General features: G+C 35.2%; 1 protein-coding gene across 7 annotated transcripts; it reads right to left on the reverse strand.

The window, feature by feature from the left end:
• Positions 1-870: 870 nt before the first annotated feature.
• LOC143438904 (vomeronasal type-2 receptor 116-like) lies at positions 871-13,419 on the reverse strand. Of its 7 annotated transcripts, none has more exons than XM_076924545.1 (6): positions 13,214-13,419; positions 6,202-6,484; positions 4,965-5,771; positions 3,887-4,107; positions 2,941-3,074; positions 871-1,775 (listed from the first exon to the last, which is right to left on the reverse strand). In XM_076924545.1, exons 1-6 carry the CDS (start codon positions 13,417-13,419, stop codon positions 871-873), a joined length of 2,556 nt encoding a protein of 851 aa, XP_076780660.1. The 7 variants fall into 7 exon arrangements, with proteins under 7 accessions (XP_076780660.1, XP_076780662.1, XP_076780661.1 ...); XM_076924547.1 differs by having other exon boundaries at positions 2,941-3,064; positions 3,883-4,107; XM_076924546.1 differs by having other exon boundaries at positions 871-1,778; positions 2,941-3,064; positions 3,883-4,107.
• Positions 13,420-14,453: the final 1,034 nt, after the last annotated feature.

Raw genomic sequence — 14,453 nt, forward strand, 5'->3', positions numbered from 1 at the left:
CTTTTCATAATAAAATTGTGTGTTTTACATAAAGGTAGAGTTTTATTTTGCAGACATAATGTGAACCCCTTTTTCCTTTCATCCTATGTTCCCTTCTTAGTATGTTATCTGAGATTCTTAACATCTTCCTAGTACATTGTAAAGATATTCTAAAATTTTGCACTTTTGTGATGACCATCAAAATATGCATTACTGACACTTTTCTTCACACTCTGCTAACATTCACTCTTGTTTCCCTTTTCAAATCAATGCCTTTTATTGCATCAGAAGTTTATGATATTTCAAATCTTAATAGAGGCAGTTTTTATCACTATGATCAAAAGACAAAGATCTATCACTATGATCAAAAGATCTCTATGATCAAAAGAAACATGTGAGAAAGGCGTTTATTGTCTTGTGTACTTTGGTCACAGTATGTTGGATGAAGCCAAGGCATGAGATTGGATGTAGCACTGCATAAAAACAAATGGAATAATGCTGATGACTGGCTTCATGTCCGTGTCATCTGCAGTCCTCTGTTTATAACTCTTAGAACAACTTCCTAGAGTTTTCACTGTCCACAGTCAGTAGGGACACCTTATATTAATGATTAATTAGGTAAATGGCTTGAACACAAAACAACAGGTCAAAATGATCGGAGCCATTCCTCAATTGTGATTTTTGGTTCTCAGTATCTTCAGGTTTGTGTACTTATGCATGACACCATTTTTCACTAAACTTTAGTAATTGGTATGACAATCGATAGTGCTGTCCTGTTTGAAATTCAAATGTGTATATTACTTAAAATTTTTATATGATTAACTACTACTTTTGTTAGTAGAAAGGAAATGATATGTTGAATATCATATAAAATTCCATACTATTAAAGTTTCAATAATGCAATTTATCTTTGTACCTAAGTCTAAAATTTGAATCTGGTCTAACTAAAATAACATAACACTTTGGGACAAAGATACAGCCTAGCAACCCTGCACTAGAAGCCAAGATGGAAAAAACCTCCACAACCACCATGGCCTTCCCCCTAGTGCTGTGGTAGACAGGGAGAAAGGTGATCCAGACACTGCAGAACACCAACATGCTGAAAGTTAGGAACTTGGCTTCATTGAATCTGTCAGGAAGGTTCCTAGCCAAGAAAGCCACTGTGAAGCTCCCCAGAGCCAAGGAGCCCAAGTATCCCAGGACTAAGTGGAAGGCAACCACTGAGCCTTTGTTGCAAACAATGACAGTCTTCCCATGTTCAGATTGTATATCTCTGTCAATAAAGGGAGGAGATGTTACCAACCAGGTTCCACAGAGAACAAGTTGGATTAGGGTACAAATGGGAATGACCAAGTTAGGTGCCCCTGCTGCCAGCATCCCTCTCATTCTTCTTCCTGGAGTAGTGAGCCTGAAAGCCATGACCACAGTTATTGTTTTGGCTAACACTGTAGAAACTGCAACAGTGAAAAATACTCCAAATGTTGTTTGCTGCAGGATGCAGGTGACCTGGTTGGGGTGTCCGATGAAGAGCAATGAACAGAGAAAACAGAAGATGAGAGAGATGAGCAGGATGTAGCTGAGAATGTGGTTATTGGCCTTCACAATGGGAGTGTCTTTGTGCTTCATAAAAGTGACTAGTATCAGAACTGTGAGAATAGAGAAAAACAGGGCCATGCAGCCTAGAGCCATCCCCACTGGATCTTCATAAGCCAGGAATGACACAGCCCTTTGGAGGCACTGGGTTTGCTGTAAGTTGGCATACTTATCATCTGGACACCTCACACACTGCTCCATATCTGCTGGCAAACAACAAACCCTTATATCATATTTATGAACTTAATAATTGAGTGTTTGTATTATTCAAATGACAGATCCCCCCAAAATATTTTGGTGTTGATCATGTGTTCCATTCCTTATTGTTGCAGGAAGCACTGACATAAGGCAGTTCTGTATTAACCTATGCTTTGTGATGTAACAAAAAACCATGATGGAAATTGCAGAAGAGAAATAACAGTTATTTATTAAGCAGAAAGAAAACATTTTGTTTTCTAGTTTGTTATAAATAATAACATGTACAATCTCAGATTATTTAATTTATTAAAGCATAAACTCTCTGCTCACTGACATGTGCAGTATACAGACATAGTTCTCCATGCCACTTGATGAACTGCAGTATGAACTTTGTTGGGTTTGAGGGTTGTACCCTTTGTCTGTATATTCACATAAGACAACAACATGCAATTCCTCATACAAAATAATGTTTGCACAAGTGTATTTCCATTGTTGAGACTGTATGCCTCACAGCCCTATCCATGTCCCCCTCAGTGTGGTAAGATATCTTTTTACCAACTATGCCTTCCAAACTGGATGTCATGAAGTTTATGGAACTCACATTCATCCCTTTTCCTTATGTAAGTTGTGATTGCTGATATGCATTATCACATCTCTGGGTGCATTGTTGAAATCTTCACTTTTTCTCTAATTCTTTGACAAGAACTACTTAATCCTTTAAATATTTCATGCTCTTAAAATGTATTTCATTAAATAACAACTGCTACCCTAAGCATCTGGTCTTTGTCAGTGACCAAGCTGAATGACAGGAGTGAAAGTTTATGGACTCTTCATGTAGTCCAGATATGTTTTACAAAGAATCCCATAAGATTAAAGTTATGTATAGATTATGCCTAAGTTTTGTTTAAAATGATTACAGATGCATGGCCACCAAATGTTTTCTGCATAATATAAAATCAATAGCCATCTTATTGTGAGAGAAATGAGTTGTTTGTAGAAGATAATGCAGGTAATTTGCAGGATAAAAAGAAGTTCACACCATTCAAATGATTAAATTCAGAAACAAAGAGATTTTAAGTTTATATTTTCCATCTAGGCCATTTTACATTTATAGTTAGAAATGAGAAGATATTAGAATTCAGTAGTTTCTTTCTGCATGAAAACATGTACCTGTCTCATTGGAAACCTCATTTTCTGGGCACTGGGAACAATGAAAGCAGCAGTCTGCTGTTTGTTCCTGATGAATTTTCCTGAATCCAGCAGTGCATGTCACACTACACATGGAGGTGGGAACCTGAGGAGATATATATGTACATCCACACATATATTTATTCATGGGAGATAAACAGATATGGCTATATTCATTCCTCTGCTAACCTGTATCTCTTATCAATTTCACCTACTATATTATTTTCTATTACCCTGGAATGCCCTCAAATTCACACAATATTTATTACATCAATTAATAGTATGTATGTAACATTTAGGTTGTAGCAATTTAAATATTTTCTTTCTAAACTTATTAATCCAAAAGGAAAGTTTATGTGGCCTCAGTTTCTCTCGCAAGATTTATAAATTTTAAAAAATGTGGAAATTGAGTTGTGTGGAGAGAGAAGATTGGATAAACCAAGAAAGAGTTGTCTGATGAATATCAACAAAGCATGTCATATAAGTCTCTCATAAATTCAATGAAGTTTTTATAAGTTGAAAAGAAAAACGAATCTGGAGAAATATTTCTGTTCATGAATTCTTGTTGTACTTCTTTAGGATTTAATGATGATATTCACAGAGAAACAGAAATTTTATGTTTTATATACAGCTACAAAGTTTTACATATATATATATATATATATTACTTTAAATTTAATAAATGCATTATGTAGTGTGGGGGGGATAGGCATTCAGGTACAATTGAACATGGAATCCAGAAGCCTTTGATTCCTATGACCTAGATTTACATGACGTTGTGAGTTATTAAATTTTGATGCTGGTAACTGAGGTTGGGCCTTTGGCAATAACAGCAATTGGTATTAACTACAGAGCTATAATTTCAATGCCTCATATTTTAAACTTTAGATATCCTGAAAAAAAATAAAATTGTTGTATACCCACCGTTGTTCCTCCTGTTGTCCACTCCAAGTCTTCAGACATATGAAGTTGTTGGCTCTGTGGGGAACAAGGAAAATAGCTTCCTAATTTGACTTTTAATCCAAGACCTTGTGGAAAATTCCAAATGTTGAAAATGTCATACTCTGCACATTGATTTTCCCTATGATTCATGTTCACCAGGTCACCAACAGGGTTAGTAAATACTCTAGTCTTCAGCATGGAAGCCGCCTAAATGAGATGCATCATCAGATGATTGCATGTACATGTCAATTAAGGAAAAGTAAAATTGAAAATGTTCTATAATTTTTAATGTTTTTCAGAAAAGTCAGCTATATTAAAATAATCCCATATACTCATATATAATATAGATAATGGGTAATTTAAACATCATATACTTCATTTTAATGTTACAAGACAAAAAGTGTTAAAATAAATGCTTTCCAAAGAACAAGTAACATGGTTTGAGTGGGCATAGATGTATGTGTATGTGTGTGTCCTGGCATGTGTGTATGTGTGTGTGTGTACATGTTTGTCAAGAATAATTTTTAAAATTGAAGCCATGAAGTTGAGAATGTGTGGGAAGTCTAAATATCTGGAAGTTGTGGAATGAAAGAATGGTAGTGTGTCATTCATGTACATACAGTTTTCATATATGAAATAAACATAAACTTACTAAAATGCATATTCTTCATCATTCAGGTTTTTAAAATAATTGATACTTTAAATGAATAAGTATTAATCACAGCAAATATATCAATTATTGAGAAAATTATTCTAAGCTACTCATCACTTAAGGCTTTTATAATAAAACACTTGACTCCTATTTTAAACATTGAACTCATTTGATAAAATATTGAGACACATTTTCACAAACTCGTTGACATTCATACAAAAATATTGTCTCCTATTATATGTTATCCTTGTCCATGCTACATATGCATGAAAAAGACTCATTAGGTAGTTTTATAGTATAGAAACCTTTTTATTGCAAGAATAATCTCTAACAAATTTATGTGAGTTTCCTAGGGTCCATTTAAAAGATCACATTGATATATCTAAGCATAATGAAATGTAAGAAACTTTACCTGCTGGCAGTCAGTGAATACTCCTTTGGGTTCTGTCATTTTCTGAGACTCTACTTGTTGAAGAATGAGTTCATGGTAGGTGTGGGCGGCAGCATACACAGCATTATACAAATTGTAACCTTCTTCATGAAGGACCATGTCAAATTTGTGCAATGCTAACCATTCCACTGGATTGTTGAATGTAATATGGTCCATTTTACTATTGATCCTCTTAGAGATTGAACAATTGAAATAATTCCACTGTAGCATACACTGAGAAATGTCTACTGGGTACATGGAAGTGTTCATTGTTTGCATAAAATTCCTAAATTTAGCAATCTCACTGTGGTGGTGTTCAAAAGTGACAGTTCCATGAAAGAAATCAAGGCTGAAATCTTTTTTATTTGTGATGACATCCCATTGTGAGGTTGTGATCCAGATTCTCTGTGCACCTAAATATGTCCATCTTCTGAAGCTGACTTCTAAGGTAGAGTTCATTTCACCATAAATGATAACAACCTTGGCTGATGATGTCATAATTTGTTTATCATATATCTTAGCCTTTGTCATGTATATCTGCATATTTTCTGGGATCATATTCACAAAAGCTAAACAGATCCCACACCTTTGCATTTCTTCTCTCAAGTTTGAGAGAAACTGAATACCTTGGTCATCATCAGAGATGACCAGTCCAACCCAAGTCCATCTAAAATAAAGCATCAAGGAGACCATGCCATGGGACAAACATGTGTCTTTGGTGGCTATCTGATAGACATGGGGAAATTGGTCATGGTCACTCAGGTTAGGATTAAATGGTCCAAAGAAAATCTAAAAGATGTAGAAGAGAGAATGAAACATCCACATGAGGTATCTGATCTTAAGGAACTTGGACTTATATACAAATAACATTACTCACCTTTCAGAACTCTCATAAAGGATAGTAAAATTTTTCTATAAATATCATGTATTATTCCTTTTGTAATCTAGACTAAACATTACTCACCTTTCAGAACTCTCATTAAAAATAGTAAAATTGTTCTATAAATAGAATGTATTATTTCTTTTTTTATTGTAAACTATTCTTGTCAAGTTTGATCTTTATACAAAAGTGTTTTGATTATTTCCAAAGTGCATCTATGATCTGATTTTAAATTCATTATAATGTGTGTAAAACAGCACACACACAAACATGTATTCTCCCTAGTCATCTATGAATGGAATTAACATTGTTAACTCATCCAGTGTCACACATTCTCACCTTCAGTGTCCCAGAAGTAACTGCCAGTTTTAAGGATGTCATCCATGATGGTCCTATAAGTTCTATATCACAGCTTGCCCATATTCCACAGTTATAATTAATAAAATTAAAATTACTGTTTTGTGGTGAATATATTTTATCCAGAAGTCCAAAAGTGTCTTCACACAGGCCAACAATGCGTGAGAATATCAAAGAAATATTGGGTAAAAGATAAGGATTTTTGTTGATCTCATCAGTAGCAAAAAGCATTACTAAAACACCCTCATATCTTCTTGTTGGTATTCTACCAGAAGGCATAGAAATGATTAAGGAGGATGTACAAAATATGAAATTTTCTGCTAAATTACAGTAGTCTTTGTATTATGATCAATGCTAAGTTTCTGTTAAAGTGCTACTTTTCCTTAATTTCACCTCAGAAATTAGAGATCTATTGGGTTGATTATAATTTAAATATTCCCACAAATATGTTACTCTAGTGTGATACTTTTTACATTCATGAAAATCTATAAAGACCTTCTTTTATCTCTGAATGCCATTCCTGAACTAGTATCAGGAGCTGACAAGGAGAAACTGAAAACTAGCACGTGATCTACCTGAGATGGGTCTGTCTTAAATCTAAAAACCTCTATGATAGATTTTCTCTTGTAGGCAAGTCCCAGGAGACATTTATTTTAGGAAAAATTTCTGCTATTTATATGCTTCCCGGTTGTTATTATGTGTATATGACAACCCCTAGGTACTATCCCATTCTTTTTTAGCAGATCTCTGCAGATGAAGATATACTGTCTTGTAGTGATACTATATTGATAAATCAATGTTTTCTTAATCCTTAATGATAATTCTATCGGAATTCCTAAAAAATAGTAACCCTTAGGTTTTTTCTAATACAATGCTATTAAATTCTTTCTGGTCATCAAAACTGCAATGAGAACTCTGCCAGTCTCTAGTGTTATGAGTTAATTGCTTCTAAGATAGCAATCAGGAACTACTACTCAGAGCACATTTCAAGAGCTTGTAAAACCATTAACGAAAATTCTTTAAAAGGGAACTAACAATTTACTATAAGTGCTAAGACACAAAATAAAATATTGACCTGCTTTATCCTTACAAAATTTCACTAATTACTTAGTCATAGATGTCATGGTTTGTAACTCTACATGAGACTGCAGAATTGTGACAAATGATGAATGGTTAGCCACATAATTACTCCTAATAGATATGCATGTAAACATTATTTGTTGTAAATGTCTTATTTGATTTCTGATTTGAATTTATATGTAAAGCTGTGGTGAACTATTTACTGTGTTAACATGTGTTTTGAAAGATGTGTAAGTGCTGAGGCAAAGAGAAGAAACAGAACTGAGCTGAGGATACCTTTTAGACAGAACACATTTTACACAGAACTGAACAGAACTGTTTAGAAAGAACTCAGGAGAATACTTTTTAGATAGAACTAAACTCAAGAAGAACTTAGATGTAAGGCATAGAATTAGGAGTAATGATAAAAAGAGTAAAGGCATTACTGTGATATCAGAGCTTGATGAGAAAGCAAGACTAGGATGAGAATGCAGAGTGAAATAACTTAGAAATTATAAGGCATGTCAGGCAGTGGTGTTACACGTCTTTAATCTCATCACTTGGAAGTCAGAGACAGGTAGATTTCTGGGTTCAAGGCATGGTCTATAGAGTGAGTTCCAGGACAGCCAGGGCTATAGAGAGAATCTCTGTCTCAAAAAACAAAAATAAAAATAAAAAAAAACAACCCCCCAAACCAAAACAAACAAACAAACAAAAAAACCCAAAAACAACAACACAAAGAAACTATAAGGCAACTTAAAGAACCTAAGCAAGAAACGTGCAGAATCGAGAAAGAAATCAGAAAAAAAGTAGCTGCAGAGAGAGCAGAAGAAGCAGGCAAGCTTCTCGCTACCATGGGACAGAACAGTTCTTTCCTTAATAGCCAGTCTTATTAAAGAGAACAAAGCTTTCTTCATATAGACATGGGTTTAATTCATTTAGCCATAAAAGGGTAAAACGTTTCCATTTCATTGTGCAATAAATATTTGAATTCATTTTTTTAAAATCCAGATTAGGTGAGTTATTTCTGCAGTGGTGCTTGTTTTTTGTTTTGAGTTTTTTTATCCAAATGCATATGCAAGTTTGAGTGTGTGTGTGTAATTATGAGACTGTATATAATCTGGATCCAGTTGGCTTGAATGGAAATGTATAAATGTGCATGTGTGAATCTGTATATGAATTTATATGAGTTCATGCTTATTTGCTTACATAAAATATTTTTCTTTGGGAGGGTGATTATTTTCTCCAGGATCAATAGAAGTTTATTGCTCCAAACTTTCCCCTAGCTTGACAAGCAAGAGGCATCTGGACAAAAGGGAAAAGGCTGTAGTAATTGCTCCTTTACTTACTATCCTGCTCTTTTACAATGAGATGATAAATGTCAGAAATGGCAGTTTCTGAACTCAGAGGAACACAGAATGCAGGCCAGCTACTGAAGCAAAGTGACTTAGATTAAGATAGGTAAAAGTTTTATTATACAACAACCTTAAACATCTGGAAAGACCTAACTCTTATCCCTACCAAACACTGTCCCCCTCTTCTGCCTTGAGAGGAACCAATCAAGAAAGAAGAACAGATAAGGTTGGCCCCCAGCAAACAAGATTTCAATCCTAGGAAGTAAGATTTCTATACAGTAGTCTTAGACTTTAAATTTCCTAGAAACAGAAAAAACAAAATGAACCATGTATAAAATCCACAACACATGCTCCTTCTTACCAATTGGGAAAAAATTCCTCACTAACTCTACATCTGATAGAGGGCTAATATCAAAAATATTTAAGGGGCTCAAAAAGAGTTCCAACCAAGAAACCAAACAACTCAATCAAACAATGTGGTGTAGAACTAAACAGAGAATTCATAACAGAGGAATCTCAAATGGAGGGGAAGCACTTAAAGAAATGTTCAAAGTCCTTACTGATCAGAGAAATGCAATTCAAAACAACCCTGAGATTACACTTTACACTAATCAGAATGGCTAAGATCAAACCTCAAGTGACAGCACTTGTCAATTTTTCGAGGATCTGGAGAAAGAGAAACACTCCTCCATTGCTGGTGGGATTGCAAACTGGAACAACCATTTGGGAAATAAATCTGGAAGTTTCTCAGATATTTAGAAATAGATCTACCTGAAGACCCAGGTATACCACTCTTGGGCATATACCCAAAAGAAGACCCACAATAACAGAGGGGCACATGTTCCACTATATTCATAGCAGCCTAATTTACAATATCAAGAAGCCAGAAACAACCGAGATGTCCCACAACAGAAGAATGGATACAGAAAATGTGGTTCATTTACACAGTGTTATACTGCTCCTCTATTAAGAATGAGGATGTCATGAGTTTTGCAGGCAAATGGGTGTAACTAGAAAATGTTATTCTGAGCGTGGTAATTCAGACCACAAAGTACATGCTTGATATGAACTCACTAATAAGTGGATATTAGCCCCAAAATACATAATACCAAGTACACAATCCACAGAACTCAAAAAGGTTATCAAGCTGAAGGGCCCAAGTGAGGATGCCTCATGTTTCTTGGGAAGGAGAGGAACTCAATGACAGGATGGAGGAGGGAGTGAGGAAGTGAGGGATACAAGGAGGGAGGAGGGAACTGGGTGGAAAAGTGGACAAGGCGGGGAAGAGGGGATCATGATCAGGTAGATGTAGGAAACAGGAGTGAAGCACTGAGGGCCAGCAGAAAGTATGAAAATAGGCAACCTTGGTAGGTAGGAGGTGGTGGGACTCTTTAGAATGTACCAGAGACCTGGGAGGTGAGAGGCTTTCAGGAATCAAAGGCAGGGACCATAAATGAAATGTCCTACAGTGGGGAGAGGGAACTTGTAGAGCCCATCTCCAGTAGAAAGATAGCACATCAAGTGGCAGGATGGGGTTGCTATCCCACGGTGAAAAACTCTGACTCAGAATTGTTCCAGTTTGTAAGAACTGCAGGGACAAAAATAGAGAAGAGCCTGAGGAAAAGGATATCCAGTGACAGGCCCAAATTGGGATCCATCCCAAGATGAGGCCTCAAGGCTTTACACTATTACTGATACTGTGGAATGCTCGCAAAGAGGGGCCTATCATGACTGCCTTCTATAAGACCCAACAAGTAGCTGAAAGAGTCACATGCATATGTTTACTCCCAACACATAGAAACCGCTGACTCCTATGGTTGAATTAGGTAGAAGCTGAGGAGAAAGATGACCCTATAACCAGCAGTCTCAACTAACTTGGATTTCCAAGATCTCTCAGAAACTAGGCCACCAATCAGGTAGCATACACCAGCTGATATGAGGCCCCCAACACATATACAGCAGATGACTGCTGGGCATGAACTCATTTAAAAAAAGATGCATCTCACCCTCAGGAGACTGGAGGCTCCAGGGAGTGTCAAGGTCTTTGGAGTGGGTGTAGTTCTAGGGGACATCCCCCTGAAGATGGGGGGAGTAGGTATGACATGCAACAGTCAGAGAGTGAACTGGGAGGGGGATAAAATCTGGACTGTAAAAAAAGATTAACTAAATTAAAAATAGATAGAACGTTCACTCTCAACCCTAGGACCTAGTTTCATCTCTAGGGCCAACATGCTGTGAGGAGAGAAGTGAGTCCTCCCAGTTTACACACACACACACACACACACACACACACACACACACACACGCACACACACACACACACACACACACACACGCACACACACACTCACATACACAGAGAGAGATTTAACTTTTAAATAATCATTTGAAACTTGAATGACATCAAATTAATATGTCCTATAACTTTCTATTGATTTGAGTTTCCCTTCCTTATTAAAGAATTTAATCAACAAATAAAATTGCATAGTGACACACAAAACAGTTTTATTTTTAAAAATTTGTTTTATGAATCAAATCTCTTTAGCATATGGAGTATTTTAAGAAGCAAATAACACATCAAGATATTTCATGTTTCTTTTTATATGCATATTCTTCAATACCCTAAGATATCATTAATACATATTGAATAATATTCATAACTCTGGATCCTATTTCTAATGCTTCAGTAAAAAAATATTCTCTAAATTAAACACAGTAAAGAGCATAAAACACTAAACTGTGAATCATAAAGAAATATATTCAAAGCCATTATATGATCCTCCTGACACATGGTGAGAGTATTCAAAATGCATTACATAACTTCATAAGTTCTCTAACAATGAGTTTACTTTAAAAGATTATCTGTGTTTATATAAGCCAATTTTACAAATCTCAATATAGAAAAATAGTTTGAAGTTAAACATTAAGAAAACGCTAATTTCATGCACATTGAGAAAAATTATCAATAATGATATTTCCATGAAGTGTATTGAGTTTGCTTTTTATATTGTTAAATATTAATGTTCATCACACATGATAATTATTTTAGAATATATTTCATTTATGTTTATATATCCATTTCAAAATATAAAAGGTAATATACCAACACACAGGAATATTATCCTGTAGGCTCATCTATATGTCAATTTAATGGTAGTTTCAGGGTGAATGTTACTATGTCAACTTACTAAAAATGATATCAGATTCCTCTATACACCTCAATTTTCCTAATTCATTACCATCCTTTAATTGATATCTGAGCATTGAGATTTATTCTTCATATGAAATGTGTTTATCTCTCCCAGTACATCTGTTACTATCAGTGAGTCCTCTTCATCAGAAGGAAATACACCAAACATGGTCACTTGAGATTTTACAGCCAAGTTTTTTTCTTTGAAAGTACAAATATTTATTAAAACAGTTCATGTATTTGTAATTCTGATTTTATTACTACATACAAAAGTGTCACTAATGATGAATGCTATTATTTTCCCAATGAGGTATGGGGTAACATAGGATACACTAGAAATAAGATTCCCTCTGACCTGACACCCAGGAATAATAATGTGAAACCATGTATCAAAGTGTTCTCAGTGTGCTTTGGCTAGCAAGAGGAAAATGTATTCTTAAAATCCCAAAGAGGTGAAAAAAATAAAAGATGGGATGAGAGTCAGAGACAGAAAAGCACAGGAAAGCTCTTTGAAAGGTGAATGATTTCAACGCTCCTTCCCTCATGATCTGCAGCCAACACTGATATCTCACACTTGAGATCTGTGAACTATGGAGACACATTGAGAACAGCTTCTTATTGGCTAGATACATCCTCCTATAATTTCTATAATGTTTGTATTTACTATAATGTCATATTTATTTACCAATTAATAGGAAAATTGACCACCTATCTGATAGTGATCATGAACCTAATCTGTGACTGGCCATGCATATAAGTGGACCAAAATAGTCCTCTGGAAACAATCTGAGGCCTGGCTACTTTTCACATTTACAGTGTCCAGGATGACAGGAGAGGCTTATTGAGAGACTATATTTAAAAGCAATGTGTATGTACATTTGCAAGTATATATATAATATTGTACACATAGTCATGTATACTAGACACACACAAATTACAAGATATAAATGTATGCCCAAAAGTTAGAGACCTAAATTAAATAACTTTTTCGTGAAGTCCTTTAGAATACATGCTAATATTGGAATCTTTGGCAGACGATTGAAGACAGGCAGCCTCTTCATATTGAGCTCTTAAGAGTGGGGAGAATTGTGAATTCAAACAGACTAAGACACCTTGTGCAAGGCCATCGTTCAACATCTGAAATACACAAGGAGGCAAAAAATAGAATCCAGTCTCTATCACTGTCCAGTTTGTGGCCTGGAGACCAATGTACTAAAACCAAAATAAACTGTGACACATTTGAAAGAATTAAAGTAGAGATTGATGTGATAATTATTTTTCAGTACTTCCTAATGTAATGGGAAGAACAGGACAGAATCCCAAGGTTGTGTACAAAGCTATATATTTCTAATACATAACATTGAAGCAGGAAATAAACTTAATAACTTACCTAAAATTGAGAACATGATTATAAAAATCTTCTTCTAAAGGCCAGTCAATTGCTAAAAGAACAAAACCGCAGTCACTTCTCAAATCTCCATCATTATCAACATTATTCTTTATCCTCCAAAAGCAAAGAGGTTCAGTCAAACTGCACAAGATGAGAGAAAACTTCAGGAGCGAGAAGGAAATAGTGAAAGCACACAGCTTCTTCATGTCTGCTGGGATCTAAGATGGAGCAGTTGTGAAATCTGTTTCTTACACAGACAAACATCACACACATATGTGTCTGTTTTAAGGCTATTACTATCTGAAAATCCACTCAATTATATTTTACAGTTCCTTTCGATTCACCCTGTGCCATGTCATCTGGATGCACCTGAAAAAAATCTGGCCTCAAGCTCTGCATCTGAGGTCTGAAAACTTTTGATCAAAACATTTCTAAAAATATCTTGTAAAGATCATGTTCTCCATCCTCAGGTGTGATGATTTCATAACTATCCATGGCATTCACACAAGGGACAATCTCCTGAGCAGCTTGGGCCACACCATGAGTTATGAACACAATTAGCAATTGTGATGATAGACTATATCAGAACTTCCATAGTAAGACAAGAGTTTAGAAGATAATAATGGTCCCATGTTATTAAAACTTTGAGTTGAATCATGGGAAATTATGTCTTCCATTTCTTAGTCTAGGGAAGGGCAGTCTGACATACAACATTGAACCAGGATTTAAGCATTGTCTCTGTTATTTGCATAGTATTACATGCTAGTCATGTTCGCAAAATCTCCCCAAAAGTCCTGTGATTCCTGTCAACTGGAGAACCATTCATCATGCTAAATCGAATAATGCCTGAAATTACACAGATACAACATCCATCCTGTCCAATATCAGTAACTATGCAGACATTCATTTCACTGAGGTATAATGCTGATCTCTTGCCTGATCTTTAGTTTCTAATAATCAGGATCTTTTGATGAAATATTTCTTCTGTTGAAGTTTTTCACACCTTATTAAGATGATTGTGAACAATTTTACTCAAATGAAATGAAATAATTTTATTTATAATTTTTGAACTACTTATAATGACCACACTGAAATCTACACCCCCAAAATGAAGTGGAGTCTTTAACTCTAACTATCCATCATCACTGAATACATTTTCTGGATGCTTGGTACTTCACTGGATATAATATAATCTTTTGAAAAATTTATTTATCATTTTATTTGTTTGCATTTCACATTA

The sequence above is a fragment of the Arvicanthis niloticus genome, chromosome 26, assembly GCF_011762505.2.
Source record: "Arvicanthis niloticus isolate mArvNil1 chromosome 26, mArvNil1.pat.X, whole genome shotgun sequence".
Classification (NCBI taxonomy): domain Eukaryota; kingdom Metazoa; phylum Chordata; class Mammalia; order Rodentia; family Muridae; genus Arvicanthis; species Arvicanthis niloticus.

Bases quoted from the DNA above. Each gene is read 5' to 3' on its own strand.
- LOC143438904 (XM_076924545.1), bottom strand. From the start codon at position 13,419: ATGAAGAAGCTGTGTGCTTTCACTATTTCCTTCTCGCTCCTGAAGTTT. The intron at 6,485-13,213 runs GTAAGTTATTAA...GCCTTCTGGTAG, and splicing joins AATCATGTTCTCAATTTTAG to AATACCAACAAGAAGATATG. The intron at 1,776-2,940 runs GTACATGTTTTC...GTTTGCCAGCAG, and splicing joins TGAGGTTTCCAATGAGACAG to ATATGGAGCAGTGTGTGAGG.